This window comes from Mus caroli, chromosome 7 (genome assembly GCF_900094665.2).
Source record: "Mus caroli chromosome 7, CAROLI_EIJ_v1.1, whole genome shotgun sequence".
NCBI classification, from domain to species: Eukaryota; Metazoa; Chordata; class Mammalia; order Rodentia; family Muridae; genus Mus; species Mus caroli.
The window spans coordinates 145691003-145710494 of NC_034576.1; the positions used below are offsets into that span (position 1 = coordinate 145691003).

Below are 19492 nucleotides of genomic sequence, written 5' to 3' on the forward strand. Positions count from 1 at the left end.
AAGGAGGAGGAGGAGGAGGGGGAAGAGGAGGAGGAGGGGGAAGAGGAGGAGGAGGGGGAAGAGGAGGAGAAGGAAGAAGAAGAGGAAGAGGAAGAAGAGGAGGAGGAGGAAGAGGGGGAGGAGGAGGAGGAAGAGGACGGGGGGGGGGGGCAGAGAGGAAAGTTTTATCCCCACCTAGCCAGGCCTCATGCAGTGTTGGTGGGGCTTAGAGACCAGCAGCCAAAAGAAAGGCCTCTGAAGTGAGCCACTGGGAAGGGTGTTCCTTCAAATATCAGCCATCACTTCTTGCCAGACCTTTGGGCAGAAAGAGGTCTCACTCTGAGGTCTAGGAAGGGGTCCACTGAGGAACAAAAACAACCAGCACGAGATGTCCAATTGCCCTGGGTGGGTAGGGAAACACCCAAGAGAGATGTGTCAGCCCCACACCAAAGAGAGCTATTGAGATCCGGTCTCTGTTAATGGCCCTGATAGTTTCCTTGTTACCTCCTGCCTACAGATGTACATCAGAATTATTGCAAAGCTACCTGTGTATGCCTGTGTGTTTGAATATGGTGTGCCTCTGGGTGAGAGAGACATGCTCTGTATTGGTAAGCACATGTCTGTGTGTGCATGTGCCCATGTACACACACTACTGGCTTTGATTGAGGAGGAGTGCAGGCAGCTTGAACTGGTCTTCTTTGGTAGCTTAAGAGCTTTTCCAAGGCCCTGACTTGTACTCACGTCTGTTCAGAAGCCTGAGCAGGGCCAGTGTGGGATGCTGCCGAGGTCTGGGGCAGTACTTTGGCAGTCTGTGTGAACAACTGCTCAAATTCACCTGCTAGACCTTCAGTGCAAGGTCCAGCCTAGGTCTATCTGCTCATGAGGTCCAGAGTCTAAACATTTGGTAAAGAGTACCGTGCTGAAACTAGGAACTGGCTGGGGGAAAGGGCCCATGCAGTGCTTAGGAGCTCACGCATCTAAGAAGGAAAGAGTGTTACAGGCTAGGGTCCTTGGCTAGCCTAGAGAAATCCCCACTCAGAGGACAGGTTGAGCTGGGTGCTAGAGGAGACTATGAAGTCTAAAGAACCAGTTCCCAGGTGCCTGTGTTTCCCAGAGGGGCAGGTTCTACTGGGCGTATTGGGTTGTTCCATGACTCCTAGCAAGGCACCAAGGGGACAGCGGCACTCTGGCAGGCAGGAGGGTTTCCTACAAAATCATTTACTAGGGGCCTGAGACACAGAACCCACCCCCCACCCCAGTCCTGGCATGCCCTGCCTCCTAGAGGTATGGACAAGGGTCTTTTGAAGGAAGAAAGGCGATTTCTTAGAGACTACCAAGTGCCCAGCGTGTCCTCACTTGGAGAGGACAGTGCACCCGGTCTTGGTTCTCTAAAGCCTTCCTCAGGGATACCCACAAGCCTATCTGACTCTGAGGAATCTAGGAACCAACTGCACCCTGAGCAAGGCCACTTTACCTCCCTCAGCAGTGCAGTGCAATTCTCTCCGACTCACATACTGCTCCACCCCCCACCCCACCCCACCCCCACCTCCCAGAGCCTGCGGGGCTTGCATGCTGAGGCATCTGCCATTTGCTAAATGTGCTTTAAGGGATCAAGTAGCAGGGACTGAACACCCTTAGTAGGTGAGGTCTTAATTGAGCCAAAGGAGCAAGGTGGGGGTGGGGAGTTGCTTCAGAGAGTATCCATACAACCGCATACCATATGACCCTGGCTGTGTCCTTAGGATCCAGTGTCCTGCCATCCTGGCTTTTGTGGTCACCCTCCTAGGAGCTGTCCTCAGCTTTACCTGTGTCCCTGCTACCACCAAGGAGGCCAGTGTCCAGTCAGCTCCTCAGGGTAAGCCCCACCTGCCCACAACTGGGCCAATGGGCACCACCTTGCCCAAGAAGCTAGCATCCTGGTACCTCTACTGGGGATGGAGGGAAGACCTGACAGACATGGGGTTCAAGGGACTCAAAGAGGGAATGTGATCTCCTCTGCACTTCTTGCTGCTGATTCCTGGTAAGTCAAGCTGAGCACAGTTATGGGAATCAGGCAAGCCAAGGTCCTAAGCAGGGAGACAAGTCTAGAAAAGCCAGGGAATACACAGGAGACACAGCGGGATGGGGTGGCTGCTAGTGTCTGAGGTGCTGAGTGTCCAGAGCCATGTGAGGTTACTGGCTCAGTGGGTGAGAAGGCACAGAGGAAGCAAATATAGGCCAGACTAACTCTTCAGAAGGGTCAGTCACCTCTATGCCTCTGCCCAGTGACTAACATGGAGACTAACCTGGGCAGACTCCTTAGGACAGGAGGTTATAATTCAAGAAGAAAGAGTAGGGCCCCAGGGGACACCTAGGCATAACTGGGAGCCCGTGGCTGAGAGTGTCCTGGGTGTGAAGGTGTGCCTCTCTGACTACTACTGCCTTCCAACTGGGCTGGGAGCCACCGCCCTTATCAAGAAGGCTGAAGATCTAGGAATGCACAGAACTACTTGATGCCAGGTGCATCTTCTCCTGAACACCTGGTTGGCCAGCGTGTGGCCTACTGCCCCACCCTCCAGAGGCTGCGGGAGAAGGCTGCCAAGAGGGTAGTCAGCTCTAAGCATGAGGGACAAGGCTGGAAGCCAGAGCCCCACAACCAGTGTTCTGACTGATATCCCCTGGTGGCCAGGTGGAACCAAGGCCAGTGTATTTGACCTGAAGGCCATCACCCGCCTGCTACTGCTGCCTAGAGTGCTGCCTGTATTCCTGGTCAAGGTAATCTCTGGCTTCCCTTCAGGTGAGTCACACTCCCCCACCCCCACTCGTGTCTACGGTCTGAGATGACCAAGACTGGGGACCCAGGTCTAGGTGATGCTTTGTTCTGCCTGAGTCCTTATTGTCCAGTTACACCTGTGGGGGCTTCCAGCACACCCTGTGGGAACAGGTTTTAGTTATATGCTAGCACAAAGGGAGGAGAAGGGAGTCTGGGTCCTCCCTGCTGTGCTCTGGGTCCCCTTCTGAATTGCTACCGCAGGGCCTCACTCACAGCCCACAGACTCCTCATCATCATTAAGCCTCACCACTCAGGCCTGGATTCCAGGGGTACCACATAGGTCTGAGAGGCACCCAGATTCTGGAGACTCTTGCTCTAACTATCTGATGAAGGAACACAGGACCCCATATACAGTCTGCCCAGCTTTGAATGTGCCATAGTGACACCACTGTTCAGAGACCACCACAGTCTGAAGGTTTTGCTTGTAGTACTGATAATAGAATCCAGAGCTTCACAAAATCCAGGCAAGGGCCCCCACCACTAGTCTATTCTCCTTATCGGCTCAGAGGTACTAAAATCCCACAAATTCGGCTCCTTCCTGACCCGGAAGCTCTGTGGCTGTGAAACACCAGACTGAAACCCCTGGCAGGGCTGGAAGGGGCCACCAAGAAGCTGCTCCCCCTGACAGCTGGGAACGGGTCCACCCATTCAGGCTGTGTATTTCAGCTACAGTGTCTGGAACCTGAGAAACATGCCTCCCCCCACCCCCAACATACATACTTACATGTCAGGGGCCTCTGAGGGCTCCCATGACTCCCTGGGTCTCCATCCTGGCACCTTGTAGCTCACCTGGACTACTTACCAGCAGCCCCCTAGGGAGTCACCTTCTATAGAGTCCCAGGTGATGTTACATGTCCTCACTAGTCAGGCAAGTTCCCTAGCCAGGTCACAGGAGGGAGGTGTGTGCTGCACCAGGGCCTGGCATCACAGCTGGTCTGCTCCTCTACCCAGGACTCTTCTTGGTGATGTTTTCCATCATCTCTATGGACTTCTTCCAGCTGGAGGCTGCACAGTCTGGCTACCTCATGTCCTTCTTCGGGATCCTCCAGATGGTAAGTGGGCATGAGCAGAGAGGACTCGGTTTCTCAGCATCAGCCTCTGGGAGCGGCCACCCTGGCTTCCTCCTTAACCACCTGGGGTGTCTTGTCTTGAGTGACAAAGTACCTGTGGAGAAACACACACACAGAGAGAAAACACTCAGCTCCTGGCTCTCCATCCTACAACATGTCGATCCAGTGCATGCCTCCATGTGGGGCGGTGGACAGGACTTGGAGGGACTGAAGATAGAGAATGGACATCTTATAATGGGATTCTGCCTGGAGTCAGCGTCTGTCCTCCCTAGCTGGGTAACATAGGAAGTTTCCAGGCTCCCTTTCCTTTCTTAGTCAAGTGATACTAACTACAATACATGTCCCATGAGGTGGTTGGGATGTCCTAGGAAGATCCTGGGCCCTCGAGGATTTCCTCAGGAGCAAAGCATAATCATCTAATATGCTATCCTTTTAGGAGCTAGGAGCTTCTGGTTGCTGGGGACTCAGGGGTACCCTTGGGCTAGTTTGAAGTAGGGGGTTGAGTATCCCCTCAGGGCCTCCTAGCTCCAAACCCAAGGCCAACATAGTCAAAGCCAGCTATGGTTCCTATTGGCATTTGACCGACCCTGGGTGGCAGAGACAAGTGGTGATGTGCGGCCCTGGCCCAGTATGGCTTGACTGTCTAACCGCGGGTGCACAGAAGTAGCTATGCTGAGACTAGCAGAGGAAGGGGTCCAGATTACTCTGGAAGCTTAGTGGCATTCCTGACACCTCTGGGACATCTGTTCCCTGAGCATCTGTCCATGCCCAGAGCTGGCCTACTCCCTGGCCAACCCCCCTAACCAAGGACAAGAAAAGTCTCTAATCTGCACCAGCAAGAAATGACACACTGTTGAAGATAAAAAGAAATAAACAAAACCCACAATACTGACCCATGGCTAAGCAGACCTTCGTTCAAGATGGATTGCTTGCTGGGAATATAGCTTAGTGGGTAGAATGCCTGTCTACCATGTGCAAAGCCTGCGTTCCATCCCCAGCACCTCATAAACCAGGCATGGTGCTGCAAGCCTGTGATTCCCAACCCTCAGGAGACAGAGGCAGGAGAGCATCAGAAGCTCAAAGCCATCCTTTATTTACTACATAGCAATTTTTAGTCTAGATTGAGCTACAAAATACCCTTACTCAAAAATGAATGAATGAATGAATGAATGAATGAATGAATGAGCTGCTTGTCACTTGCTTGCAGCCAGACCACATGAGCCTGTACTCATTTGAAGTCCAAGCCCTTGGAGACCTTTGGGGACAGACTCTTCTAGGATCTATGGTTATGGTCACCTGAGACTGTGGCACATTAGTGTGGTACTCTAGGATTGTCGCAGAGGTTTCGAAAGAAGAGTATGGCTTAGGAACCTGGCACAAGGCAGGGGAGGGAGGGGGAGCAGAAGAGCAGGTATCAGAGCTCTGGGCCCTAAGACCAGCAAGGAGTGGGTAGACTTGTGCCGTTGAAAAGAGGGTAAGACTGAGAGCCAGGCATGTCCCAAGTACATCGGGATGTCCCAACCATATCACCAAATTATCTGAGAAGAAGAAAGATGCCATTCAAGCCATATCATGCCTACTTCATATGCTCCTACAGGTTCCCAGAGTATGGGGGACTCTGGGGAGTGGCATACAGGGAGTCCTAAGGTATGGGATCAGGATCATGGCACCAGCAGGTTTGCAGAAACCCCTCCCTCCTTGGTTTTTTGTTTGTTTGTTTTTTGTTTTTTGTTTTGTTTTGTTTGTTTGTTTTTTAAGCCTGGGTTTCTCTTTGTATAGCCCTGACCTGACTGTCCTGAAACTCACTCTGTAGACCATGCTGACCTCAAATTCAGATATCCACCTGCCTCTGCCTCCCAAGTGCTGGGATTAAAGACATGCACCATCACTGCCCAGCTAGCAGACCATATCTCTTAAGGACCCCTCAAGAGAGACTCCTATGGTACCCCTGATACCCCATTGTCACCCGCTGCTATTCTAGGATGCTAGCCATTCAGAGGGCGCTGAGGTGGGGACAGTGCGGTGCTACTAGGATAGCAAATAAGATCCTGAGTAAGAAAGAGAAAAAGGGGAAGAACACAGGTAGAAGAAACAGCAAGGAATGGAGGAGTGGGTGATGGGTGGGTTAGGGTCAGGGATGTGAGCTCCATGGGGACAAAGACCCTGGGAGGACCACACAAGGTTTTGGTGACATTTACAGGGAAGGGTAGCCTGCTGGTCTACTGGGAATAGTAGGGAGTCTGAGTAAAGGAGCAGGGACTATAGGCTTTAGCTGCTTGGTAGAGGGGTAGCAGCAGCAACTGCCTTGGTTAGGTGACTGGGCATGTGACAAGCCAGAGGGTACAGTTGGGAGGACTGAGGGAAAGTGGCCCTTCTTGACTGGCTGACTAACTCACTGTTTTGTGAGATAACGGTGAGGTTCGCACGGCGTCTAGAAGCTTATTTTCAACTTAATGGGGAAGTTGAGACTGGGGCGGTTAGTCAGGATGTAGGTCCAAGTGGCTGAGGCCAGTATTAAATGCTTCCATAAAACCAGTCTAGAGAGGATTTGTTTTTCTAAGACATTGATGGTTCTGTAAGAAGCAACCAGGTTCTGCCCAGCATAAGTAGTGGTTGTAGCTGGACCGGTTTGGGCTCTAGAAGCCTGGGTCCAACCCCCATGAACCTTGACAACCACACTGGCCCTAGCAGCCTGACAGCACCTTGTTCTGACTTTATTCAATCCTGTCCTTTGGGCCCACACACTTCCTTCTCCCATAGAAACAGACACTTCCTATCTGAGAAAGGAGATAGGGAACCTCACCAGGGCTACCTGGCCTGCTGAGTCACGTCTCTGGTGTCCCTGAGTCTCGCTCTCTTTTCTTTTCTTTTTTTTTTTTTTTTTTTTTTTTTTCTTTTTTGAGAGGAACCTTTGCTCTGTGATCTTGTGGCTTTCTAGGAACCACGTGGCTCAGCATTTCAGTGCCTGCTGGGGGTGGAGGGACTCTCAAGGGATGCATATGGTGAGGGTCACCTAGCCACCAGTCCAGAAGTCCCCTTCCCTTGAAGGAAGGTATTATCAGAATTGTCAGTGTCAGAGCTAACGAAGGTCCTGGAGCCCTAACAACTTTGGCTCAGCTGCTTATCCTCAGTAGGTTGGCTAAAGAGTTAAAAGCAGAGAGAGGAGAGTCATTCAGTGCGACCACAGCGGGAAGAGGAACAAAGAGGTTCAATGACCCTCTTGTTTATCTTTGGGTCCAGAGATGAGGATCAGGCTTAAACAGAGGGCAGGAGGAGTGCAGAGCTAAGAGTCCTGGTCAGGGTGTGGTCCTGCCCAGCACTGACCCATCACTATCTCAGCTCCAGTCTCTCCTGCAAGGTGGTCTGACACATTCTCAGAGCTCTGGGGGGGGGGTCTCTAAGAGACAAACTCCCCTCTGTCTGGCTCCAGACTTCAGCCTTTCCCTCCCCAGCGTGAGACTCTTGGGGCAATTCCAATGCCTTGGGGTCTGTTGCTTCAGTGGTCTGGTTGCCAAAGAGAGGCTCACATGTGTCTCTTTTGGATATTGTCTCTCCTTCCAGAACTCTTTCAGAAGACAGGCCAAGGTCTATCTATACCAGTGGTTCTTCGTCTTCCTAAGTTTGTGACCCTTTAATTTAGTTCCTTATGTTGTAGTGACCCCCAACTATAAAACTATTTTCATTGTTAGCCAGTCAGTGGTGGCACATGCCTTTAATCATGGCACTTGGGAAGCAGAGACAGGCTGGTTGCTGAGTTCGAGGTTAACCTGGTCTACAGAGTGTGTTCCAGGGTAGCCAAGGCTACACAGAGAAACCCTGTCTCAAACAAACAAACAAACAAACAAACAAACAAAATTTTTTCTTGATACTTCATAGCTGTAATTTTGCTACTGTTATAAACTGTAATGTAAATATCTGTGTTTTTCAATGGTCTTAGGAGACGCCTTTAAAAGGGTCATTTGACATCCCCCCTCAAAGGGGTTGAAATGCACAGGTTGAGAACTGCTGGTTTAGACTGTCTTTCCCTCCCCACACCACCCTTCCTAGATGATCCAAGGCCTGGTCATTGGGAAGCTGAGCACCCATTTTCCAGAGGAAGCCTTGCTGCGATCCAGTGTGCTGGTCTTTGCTGTTGTGGGACTGGGCATGGTGAGAGCACACACACACACACACACACACACACACACACACACACAGAGCTGTCTTGTGAAGCAGGTCTCAGACCATCCTCCATCCATGTCTTGTGTGCCCATGTCCCTGGCCTGCCTCAGGCGCTGTCTCTCCTCCCCAGCCCAAACATCTTCCATGGTGGAGCATTGTGGGTGGGACCTCAGGGTGGGCTGCCTTCTAGCTTTGTAACCTGCTCAGCATGGCCCCTGCCCTTTGCTCTGCCAGGCGCTGATGTCCAGTGTGCTCCATTTCTGTTTTCTGATGCCCGGGCTGGTATTCAGTCTCTGTACTCTCAACGTAGTCACAGACAGCATGCTGACCAAGGCTGTGTCCGCTTCAGACACAGGTGAGCCCCAACATCCAAGATTCCTCCCAATAGACTGGGCCAGATAAGATGGGGGTGGCAAGAAAAAAAGTCTTGGCAAAGATCCTGCCCCCTTCCTCTGACAAGTCCAGAGTCAGGCAGGGGCACAGGTTGAGGGCTTCCTGGAGGAGGCATTTGACTTGGCTCTGATCCATTCCAGAATTTCACTAAAAAGAACAGAGTCCAGAGGTTTTGTCCAGGAAGGGGTCAGATGAGCAAAGAAATGGACCTACAGGGGCCACTTAGGAAGACAGCTGGAGCTGGGGTGGTGAAGAGGCCAGACAGGGAGAACAGCAGGAAGACTTCCCAGTCCTTGACAACACAGTGGTCAGAGCTTCCTGAAGAGAGGGTTCGAATCCACACAACCAGGGATGTTTCTGGGCCTGACCTCCAAGGCCGTCTAGGGTAATGGTAGTTACTCCACCAGGGCAGCAGCTCCAAAGGGCTGGAAGAGACATCTCTCCGGAAGGAGGAAGGGGGTGTTAAGACCAGGGGAGTGGAGGGCGGGCCTGACCAGAAGGAACAGGCCAAGCCACCAAGGCCACGTCATGCCCGTGGCACCACCCCTTAGCTTGGGAAGAGCCAGCCTGGTTTACCTGGGAACAGGAGGTGCAGAGGAGGCTGTAATTGCCCTGTCAGTTAATGTCTGCAGGCGAGTGGGCAGTGAGAGAGACTGCGCCTGAGTTTCCCCACAGCAGGCTCTCAGGTGTGGGTGGAGCCTTACAGGCCCTTGTCTTGTTGCCAAGTTTAAAAGCCTGGTCTTGGAAGTCCCTGGCCAGTGAGCAGCAAAGCTTGGTCACCTTCTGGAGCAGGGTGAGGCAGACTGTGACTCCCATCTGGGGATGCGAGGTGAGATGGGTCCTCCGTGTCAGTGACTGAAGTCCTCCACTTACAGTCACTTTAACAAGGTCCTGTGCAGGCATGTCCACAGTAAGAAGCTGACCAGAGGCATGGAGATGTGGGCTCACACGCTCAGGCGAGAACACCGGTGCTCTTAGCTTGGGACATGTACAAATCTCTTTAGCCTGCCCGAAACCCTGCCCCTGCCCTCTGAGAGCCATTGAATCCATAGGAGGATGGTGGAGGGACAAGAAGAGGAAAGGCCATATGAGAGGCAGTAGGGACACCATGCCCAACTAGAATGCCAGCCCTAGAACCCTACAATGGCTCAGGGGATCCTCCCTAGCCAGATTCACTGGCTATCTCAGTACCGTTTGGAGAAAATGTGAGAGCCAGCACACTGGATGTCCTGGGTAGAGTGTAGACTATGCAGATCAGGTCTACACGAACAGGTCTGGAAGGGTGTGGCCTATTCCTAACCTTTGACCCCTCCCCCAGACTCCTCCCCTGCTTAGGAAATAGCTAGAGCTGGAAAGAGGCTCAGCCCCATCCACACAGAGAAACTGACTGACCTTGTGGGAGGAGGAGGATCTGGGGTTGGGATGGAAGGGTGCTGCAGGCGAGGGGCAGCTGTGAGGAGGATGGACGGGCCCTCTGAAAAGTATCTCAAGCCATCTGTGAACAATGTGCAGGGCAGGTTGGGATGGGCAGAAGGCTGGCCTATAGCCAGAAGGTAGGCAGCCTGTCCAGAGACCTGCCCAGGGTCTGATTGCTATTTCCCCTTTCTCCCAGGGACCATGCTGGGCCTCTCTGCATCTGTGCAACCATTGACCCGAACTCTAGGACCCACCCTAGGTGGCCTGCTGTACCGTAGCTATGGTGTCCCCATCTTTGGCCATGTGCAGCTCATGGTGAACTTGCTTGTCCTATTGGTCCTTTGGAAGAAGCCATTGTCCCAGAAGGGAGACAAAGCCCGGTGACCACAAAGCCCAGTGACTTGGCCCAGTCAGGCAATAAACTTAAGAACCTCTTCCTCTTAAGTTTTTTGGGCTGTGCCTAGATCTGTGGGTAGCAAGCCTGGCAGTCAAGGATGGAGCCAAGTGAGAGGGCTTTGTGGAGGAGGAACTACAGCTGGGCCCAAGGCTCTGTGTAGGGAGCACAGTTCCAGGTCATTAATCCAGGTCAGTTTAAAAGCCTGGGGGCAGTTGTGTTAGTGCAAGCCATTAACCTCAGAACTCAGGAGGCAGAGGCAGGCAGATCTCCGAGTTCAAGGTCAGCCTGGTCTGTATACTAATTTGCTAGTTCCAAGTCAGCGAGGGCTACATAGTGAGACCTTGCCTTTAAAAGGAAGAGGAGGAAGGGGGTGGGGAAATGAGGCTTGAGAGGGAGCTGTCAAAAACCAAGCATATAACCCCACCACCACCTTCCCCAGCTTTAAAGCTGCACCAGGGACACTGGCCTGGCCCATCAAGCCTGCTAAAGAGAGAGCCTTGGATAGCCAGGGCTACACAGAGAATTTCTGTCTTGAAAACAAAAAAAAAAACAAAACAAAAACAAAAACAAACAAACAAAACATGCACACACAATTAATAAAGTGTATTAAAAATAAACAAACAAACAAGCTGGGTTTAGTGGTGCACACCTTTAATCCCAGCACTCCAGAGGCAAAGGTAGGTGGATAGGTCTCTGAGTTTGAGGCCAGCCTGGTCTACAAAGTAAGTTCCAAGACAGCCAGGGCTACACAGAGAAATGCTGTCTCTAAAAAACAAAAACAAACAACAACAAAAACCCCAATGACCTTAGAATCCTCAAACCTCAGAACTCCACAGTCCCTAAACCGTGAGAGCCATCCACTATCCACCTATCACCTCAGGACACAGCGTCTGTTCATTTAAACCACACCAGCGGGGGGGGGGGCATTTGATCACATAAAGATGTGGGGGAGAGGGCGTCCTTAGATGTCCTTAGATGGAATGGAAGGGTCCTGGGACCTGCTATCACTTCTGCTCTTAGAAAGCCTCTCCCTCATTTGCTCTAATAGACAATTCCTTGTAAGAAAGAACAACGCTAGGATGAAGCCTTCCTTTCTAAGGTACTGGTATCCAAGGCCAAGCTGGAAGTCATGTGGCACCCCCATCATCATGGCATTCCCATAGCCAGAGAGGCCCAGGAAGTATGATACCTGCTCGGTGTCTGTCGCTCTGCCTTTTGGGGCTTGTCCTCCAATAAAACCTTGGAGGAAGAGATTTACTTCTGTCCTAGGCCCTACCACCTGGCTGGCTGCCTGCCCACCTGACACAGACTTTGAGCCCCTTAACAGGACCACAGCCCGGTGAGGAGCCAGAGTTGATACCTGGCAGGTGACCCAAGAAGTGGGGTAGAGGTAGGACAGATGTCTGGGGACCTCTCAGGCTTCATACCAGGGCAACAACTCTGGGCCTCAATGCTCCATCATTAGAGACAGCCAGGCCTGCCTCCCATCTGTGACAAAATGTGTACAGTGTGCTGTCCCTGTTCCTGCGCCCTGGACAGGAGGGCTGTCTCAAACCACTGTGGTCCAGTGTTGGGGGTTGTCAATGAGTAAACAATCAATGGGCCTTTGAATCCACTGCTGGACACACGGTATGTGGGTGGGAGGGGACAATGAGGGCAGCCACCCTAGTGAACAGAGCAACCTCTCAGATGTCCAGGAGGTGCTAACTAGTGAGTGAATTCTGAGCAATCCCCGCCACCAGCCATATCCTTTCAAGCCACACCCAGGAGCAAAAGGTAGCCAAACCACACCCAGACCTACTTCCTGACCTGGCAAGGCTCTGAGCCCCACTGGCAGATGACAGTTCATTCAAAGGCACTCTTTTTTTTTTTCCAAGATTTATTTATTTATTATATGTAAGTACACTGAAGCTGTCTTCAGACACACCAGAAGAGGGCATCCAATCTCACTACAGATGGTTATGAGCCACCACGTGGTTGCTGGGGTTTGAACTCAGGACCTCTGGAAGAGCAGTCAGTGCTCTTAACCGCTAAGCCATTTCTCCAGCCCTCAAAGGCACTTTGAATGGTTCCTGGGATGTGGAGGGGAATAACACCAGATAGGAGACCCTTTCACTCCCACCCTTCCACATTCGCCCCAGCAGGAACTACACAGACCACACAGTTGTTAAAAAAAAGAAAAGTGACATTGTTTATTTGGAATGAAAATATGGTATAAAAAATATTAACACGGAATGGTGGGTTGGAAGAAGGTAACCAATATAAATACGGTCCAATAAGTTAGCGCACCCGCACAGCGGGGCAAGGCTCAGCAAGCACGGGAATATCTTCGGTGAAGAGCAGCGGCGGCGTCACCCGGGGCATCCCCTGGGCTCCTGGGCTCCTGTCTGATGCGGCAGCGTGGGCTGGTTCCCGGCTCAACTGGTCCCGTGCGTTTCTATAGGGAGAAGACTGAGTCAGGAGCTGCCCGGGTGCAGCCTTTAAGTCTCCAGGTGGGCCGAGCAGCTCCTGCCATGCGTTCCAGGTCCCCTCTCCAAAGGGTTTTCAAAGAGCTTGGAATCCCCCCTCCCCCTCCCCGTGGCTTTTAAAATCGAAGTTTTCCCCACTGGGAGGCATGACCCCATTCACTTCCCCCATGCCCCTTACTCCGACGCTGTGGACGAGGTTGGTACTCACCAGGGACCCAGAGCGCTCTGCTCTCCCGGCTCGGACGGCGTTTCAGACTCAGAGCGCTGATACCGGTAGCGGGGAAAGTCTTGCAGCGCCCGACGGTTCTGGAAGTCGATCAGCGCCATGGTGATGGCCGCGTTCCAGCAGCTCTTGACTGTGCAGCGGAAGTCGATCTCCTTGTAATAGTTGGTGACGATGGTGAAGTACACGTACTTAGAGGTGTGCTCCACGCAGTCCACCTTGAGGATGGAGTGGAAAAACAGCTCCTTGGCGGGGCTGGTTTTCCCGGAGAAGAGGCGCAGGCGGTCGGGGGTGAGCACGCAGCGCTTCTTCTTCCAGACCTGGAACAGGCTGTCGCTTCGCTTCTCCAGCTCGCCCTCGCAAAGGATCTCGTCGGAGGTCTTCACGGTTTTCGAAGACATCACGATTTTCGAAGCCATCTCGAAAGGTTGCACCAAATGCGCTCGCTCTGCTGCGGGCCGCGGCCGCGGCGTGGTCTTTATAAGGACTCCGCCCCGCAGCCCAGACACGCCCCGGAGTCGGGCACTCTCAAACCCAGGCAGGCTCTCGGAGCTGCCCCCCACCAATCGCCCCAGGCTGCCCCTTACCCATTGCTTGAAGCTACCGCTTATCGGAGGACGGAGGGTGGGGGGGCGAGAACTGCTCGGCGCCTCTCTGACGGGAGCCCCGAGCCTTCCCTCCAGCCCCAACGTCCCAGCTGCCAGGTGGAGTGACTTGTGGTCCCCTCCCCGCCCAGGCTCCGGCCCTGCCTGCAGAGGAATGCACCTCAGCGGTCCCTGCCCCTTGTGACTCACGGGCCGGGAAGCCCTGGGAAGCGCCCGACCCCTAGACTGAACTACCGCGCTCAGAATCCCACTCAGGGGAAGACCGAACACGCGGGTCGTGGACTCACGGGTTCTTTCCAAGCCCTGGCCACCGTCTCCTCCCACCTTGGGCGAGCATCCAAAGGCCACCCACTAGACTTTCTTGGGAAGTAGCCCTGCCCCAACAGGCTTTATCACCCAAGTTGCTCCCCAAAGTTGTACCTCAAAATTATCTCAGTTTCTTTTCCCTTCTGTAAAATGGGACAAGTTAGTAAGTTAGACAGTGAAGAAGTGGAGGAGGAACAGCACCCTGCAGTGCTCAGCCACGTGAAAAGAAAGGCCTGCCTCTTTCCCGTGTGCCCCAATCTAGGCTACAGACACCTCGGGCTGTGACCGTACAACCCCGACGTGCTGGAAACTCACAGGGGAGGACGGGAGCTAGCAAAGCTAGCTTGGGGAATGAGGGGATCGACCTAAGGGCCGGGGGCGGCGGGGGCGGCAGGGGCGGCAGGGGCGGCGGGGGCGGCTGAGTCATCGCCTTTCAGTGCACGATTTTATTTACCCTCTGCCTTTAAAGGTTTAATAGTAGCAGGAAGCAGACGCAGCTCCTCCAGGGTTCCCAGGGATGGGGGAGGGACTGGCCTAGGGACCCCAGGAGTCCCCTGCTATGGTGGGATGGGGGCAGGGGTGCTGGGGTGGGATGGAGGACAGAGGCTACAAGGAAACCCTCAGCCCCACCCCTTTCCCCTACCCCCACCCCTTCTCCCACCTCCACCCCTTCCCCCACCCCCACCCCCACCCCTGGCTGTTGGAAAACCAGACACCATGCTTCTAGGTGACTGGCTCCCAGTGAAAATGCAGGTTCCTCCATTTAAACAATTGAGACAGCCTAAAACTCCACTTCGGTGGCCTAGTGTTGTTCTAAGGCAGGTTTATACCACAATAAGGAGGCTGAAGCAGGAAGGACCAATCTAGGTCAGTCTGGGTTTTACAGTGAGCCCGACAGTAACCAAAGCCGCATAGCAAAAATGAAGTAAAGGGGCTGGAGAGGTGGCTCAGTTAAGAGTGCTTGCTGTTCTTGCAGAGGACCCAAGCTTGGTTCCTGCTCCCAGTTGGGTAACGCACGACCATCCATCTGTAACTCCAGCTCCAGGGAGCTCTCTCCTGCTCTCCCCTCTCCTCCCCCCAGAACACACACACATAGGCATTAAAATGAAAATAAATCTTAAAAATAAAAAGAAACTTGAGACTGGACCGATGGACTCCGGGGTTAAGAGTACTTGTTGATTTTTCAGAGGGCCTGGGTTGGGTTCCCAGACCTCACAGGGTGACTTACGGTCATTCTTGACTGGAAAGGAAGTCCTCTTCTGAGGTCCTCAGGCACACGTGCGTACATGCAGGTAAGGCACTCAAACACAAAAACATGTAAATATAAAACCACGAAAAGAGAGCTGGCAAGATGGTTCAATGGGTAAAGGCACATGCTTTCCACTGTAATGGCTTGAGTGTAATTCCTGGTATCAACATGGTGGAAAGAGAGACCCTGAGACCCTCAAATTGTTCCCTGATCTTTGCGCGCATGCGTGCGTGCAAACACACACACACACACACACACACACACACACACACACACACAGATTGAGGAGAGAGAGAGAGAGCAAACAAAGTGTTGTTTAAAACAAGGACATGCTGGACGCCCCCCTTCCACTGGCTCTCACTGTGTGTTCCACAAGCACCCTCCCCCACTCCTGTTCTCAATACACACAGAGGCCTGACCTTCAGGGTCCCTTAGGAAAAATGAGCCTTGCAAGCTCTGACCGGGGCCCTGAGGGTTGTGTGGAAGAGCAGAAGTGTCCAGGATACCTGTGGAAGAAGGGAGCAACAATACGGAGCCAGGCAGCCAGCCAGCCCCGCCTGCCTCAGACAAGGAGAGCAGGCCAGAGAGTGGATGGGAGAGTGTTCTTGGAGCCCTTGGGTATGATTGGTAGTAACTTCACACTGGAGATATCCCAGGAACCTGACCAGAAAAACTCCTGGAGAAGGCCAGCTCTCCCTAGTGTCCCTTCCCAGACTGCTTAGGCACATCATGGCCTGGGCTGCCCTTTCGTATGTTTCCAGGAGTGGAAGCCCAAGCCAAGAGGTCACTCTACAAAGAGGAGAGTTAGAAGGAATGGGAACTCTCTACAGCTGCCCTGGGCCCCCATTCCTCAACACCCTCCAACCGTTCTCCATGCTCTACAGCTCAGTGGAGCAGCCTGCGTGCTGGGGCGGCAGGAGGGAACCCTACTTCCCAGGGGAGGCCCTGATAATAGATGGTAGCACGAGCATGGGGGCGGGGAGGCAGGGATCTGGGAAGGGGCTCCAGAAGGTCATGGGGAGGAAGGGCGGGGTTTGCTACCCAAGCACCAGGCACTGACCTAGCTTCCACCACCATCCCAGAGACACTCCTGCCTTCACCTGTATTACAGGTGTGCGGGACCATCCTGGTTTTTACAGTTCAGACCAACTTCAGGCTTTGGACCGTGCTAGGCAAATGCTCTACTAACTGAGCTACAATGCCCAATACCCTCTTTTAATTTTTTTTACACTATTTATACTTGTCTCTGTATGTGCACATGTGTGCCTGTACCACAGGACATGGAGGGAAAAGGAAGTTTCAGGAGACTGTTCTCTCCTTCCCCTATGCGTTCTGGGGACCAAAACGGGTCATCAGGCTGTTACTTGTCTTTACTGGTTGAGCTGTGTTGCAGGTCCCACCCCCCAGTTCCTTTTATATAAAGTCTTAAAAAGCAAACGACAACAACAACAAAAACTCTTTTAAAGGCTGGAGAGATGGGTTAAGTGAACAGTCTACTTTTGTAGAGGAGGGGGTGGGGTCAGTTCCCAACATCCACATGGCAGCTCACAGCCGGCTAACTCCAGTTCTAGGAGATCTAGCACCCTCTTCCGGCCTCCTCGGGCACTGCATGCATGTGGTGCACGGACGTCTATACAAGCAAGCATTCCTAAAATCACAGAATCAAGGTTTTTTTTTAAAGCTTTTAAATTTTATTTAATTAATTCATTAATCGATTAGATGATGCTGGACATCAAATCCTGGGCCTTGAGTGCCAGGCAAGAGCTCTACCTACTGCTGAGATATATCTTGTGCCCTGCTACTCTTTTCTGAAACAGGGTCTCCTGGAGACCAGGTTGGCCTGGGATTCAGGAAGCACAACCCTCAACGGAGCCTCCATCCTCCTTCCACTTGCCAAGGGCTAGGATTACAGGTGCACGGCACTGCTCCTGTTCTTTTGCAGGGCTAGGGATTGAACTCAGTAGCACGCATGCTACACAAGCGCTCTACCAACTGAACTGTACCACTCAGGTTCCTGACAGCAAAGAGCAACCCTAGTGCGAAGACCAGACCTCAGTTTCTTGCGAGGATAAGCCTTGCTGTGGATTGGGCTGTGCTCCTGGGAGGGATGTTGCACCTGGGCTCTAGGTCAGCCAACACCCAAGGAGGGTCCAGTGTGGCCCTGCACCATGCTCAAGCTGGGGTCCTCTCATTTCCATTATGATTACACTACAAGGTAGCGGTGTGGTCGCGGCAGGGAACTCAAAGAGGCGAAACGACTCAACTAGTGTGACACAGAAGTGCATAGAATTCATACCCAAAAAGTCTAATTAAAGGCTGAAGAAATGGCTCAGCTGTTAAAGCACTGGCTGCTATTCAGAGAACCTAGGAATTTGATTGGTTCACAGTACCCACAGGCGGCTACTTACAACTGCCAGTAATGCCTGGGGATTGGATGCCCTCTTCTGGCCTCCATAGGTACTGCATACATGTTGCATCCATTCACATGAATATACATAAATGAAATCTTTTATTTTTTCCTTTACTTTTATTTTATATGTATGGATGCTTACTCTACATGTATGTCTGTATGCCACACACGGTACTCATAGAAGCCCATAGAAGCCATAAGAGGATGTCAGATTCCCTGGGATTGGACTTTTAGACAGTTGTAAACTACCATGTGGGTGCTGGTAATAGAATCTGGGTTTTTTTTTTTCCTTTTTTCTTTTATATATACTGTCAGTGTCCTCAGACACACCAGAAGAGGGTGTCAGACCCCATTACAGATGGTTGTGAGCCACCATGTGGTTGTTGGGAATTGAACTCAGGACCTCTGGAAGAGCAGTCCGTGCTCTTAACCTCTGAGCCATCCAGCCCCCTCCCATTTGTTTAATTTTGAAACAGGCTGTCCTGGAAATCGATATAAGACCAGGCTGACCTTGAACCCAGAGATCTTCCTGCCTCTGACTCCGGATGCTGAGATTTAAGGTGTGTGCCACCATGCCTATAAAAAACAAATCTTTTTAGAAGGGAGGAGGGTGCTGGTGAGATGGCTAAACAAGTTGAAGTACATGCTATCAAACCTGACAACAATCTGTGCATCCCTAGAACCCACATGGTACAGGAGAAAACTGATTCCCACAGGCTGTCCTCTGAGTTCCATATATACAAACACACACCCCAACTCGAGAGCGCACACCCCCACACTCCCCAAACAGTAACTAAAAAAAAAAAAAAAAAAAAAAAAACCCTAGCTCTGTTGTACCTAGTGCCCTTAACTTGATGTGGGGAGGGTGCTAGGTTAGGACCTATTAGATGGTTGGGGAGGCGTGCTAAGTCTCTTACGTCAGTCCTGGCCAAGATTACTAATATTTATTGGGGCAGTGCACATCATTAGCCACCCAGGCAGGTGGCTACAGTGGGTAATGTGTCCTCAAACTTGCTGTCCTGTCCAGCTGTCGGGCCCCTTGGCACTGGAGCTGAAACTGTGTGAGGCTCCGGCTCAGCTGGGAGGAATGAGGCACCTCTTTGAAACTCCCTGAATGAGGTCACCTCCTTCCTCATGGTGACGAGCCAGCCTGATAGGCACTTGCAGGGTCAGCCTGATGAAGCAGCCAGCCTGTGAAGAAACTGTGTGTCATGTTGGGGGGTGCCAGGGACGGAATGCCACTCTCTTCCTCTGTGCTATAAACTCACGGAAGCCTGGGAATAGCTCTCCTGCTTTCGAGATTTTCACCTTGCCTCCGCTAGGATTGCTAGGGTATCTGAGGCTTCCCTCTCAAGTGTGGGCGCTTGGGTGCACAGCAGGAGCCTGAATCAGTACCTGGTACCACCTGTCTTTGGCCTGCATAGCCCCTAGGACCTCTGAGTTAGGTCAGCCTTGGATTCTTCTTCCTCCCAAACTACAGTCTAAGCAAAGCCAGAGGTCTGGGGCAGAGGTTCATCTACCTGCCCCTCCTGGTTTCAGGTCTTAGCCATCATCCTGACCTCAGCCTCCCAGAGCTGTACCTGGTTCCCATTTTTCTGGAGTCTGAAGCTACAGGTACTGGCTAACAGGTGCTACCAATACAGGTCAGTGCTGCCGCCTACAGTCACCTTGCTCTGAGCAAGTTCTCAGGGTTCAGAGATCATCAGCTTTGCACGTAGAAATGTCTGCCAAAATCAGCCAAGGCACTCAGATGATTCTGAAGACGGGTAGTCAAAGCTCATCTGAGTCCTTAGCCAAAAGCATGGGCCAGGTGTGAGGCTCTGCTAGAGCAAGCTGCAGCTCATGCAGGGTGGCACACGGGCCCAGGCTCACTGTTCTCAGGGATTGTTCACATGGAGCCTGAAGGGCTGGGAAGATGAGGCTTTGCTGGCCAGGCCAGAGAGCTGGTCAGACCCATCTTCCTGACAGAAGAGGGAGGCAGAGCCTCGAGCATCCTGTCCTCT

The 19492-nt window shown here is 52.4% G+C and overlaps 2 protein-coding genes across 2 annotated transcripts in view; one reads left to right on the forward strand and one right to left on the reverse strand.

Moving 5' to 3' along the window:
* Slc22a18 (solute carrier family 22 member 18) overlaps positions 1-10275 on the forward strand; it is a 32575-nt gene extending 22300 nt beyond the window's left edge. Inside the window, exons 9-11 of the mRNA XM_021166145.2 lie at positions 7909-8010; positions 8257-8377; positions 10028-10275. Coding sequence (XP_021021804.1) covers positions 7909-8010; positions 8257-8377; positions 10028-10215 — 411 coding nt within the window. The 3' untranslated portion in view covers positions 10216-10275. The remainder of the gene's footprint in view (positions 1-7908; positions 8011-8256; positions 8378-10027) is intronic.
* Positions 10276-12398: 2123 nt separating this feature from the next.
* Positions 12399-13451, reverse strand: Phlda2 (pleckstrin homology like domain family A member 2). Its single transcript, XM_021168859.2, has 2 exons — positions 12905-13451; positions 12399-12665 (listed from the first exon to the last, which is right to left on the reverse strand). Coding segments are annotated over exons 1-2 (435 nt in total). The 5' UTR covers positions 13339-13451; the 3' UTR covers positions 12399-12664.
* Between the last annotated feature and the right edge of the window lie 6041 nt (positions 13452-19492).

Coding starts and splice junctions, on each gene's coding strand:
- Phlda2 (XM_021168859.2), bottom strand. CDS start 13,338: ATGGCTTCGAAAATCGTGATGTCTTCGAAAACCGTGAAGACCTCCGAC.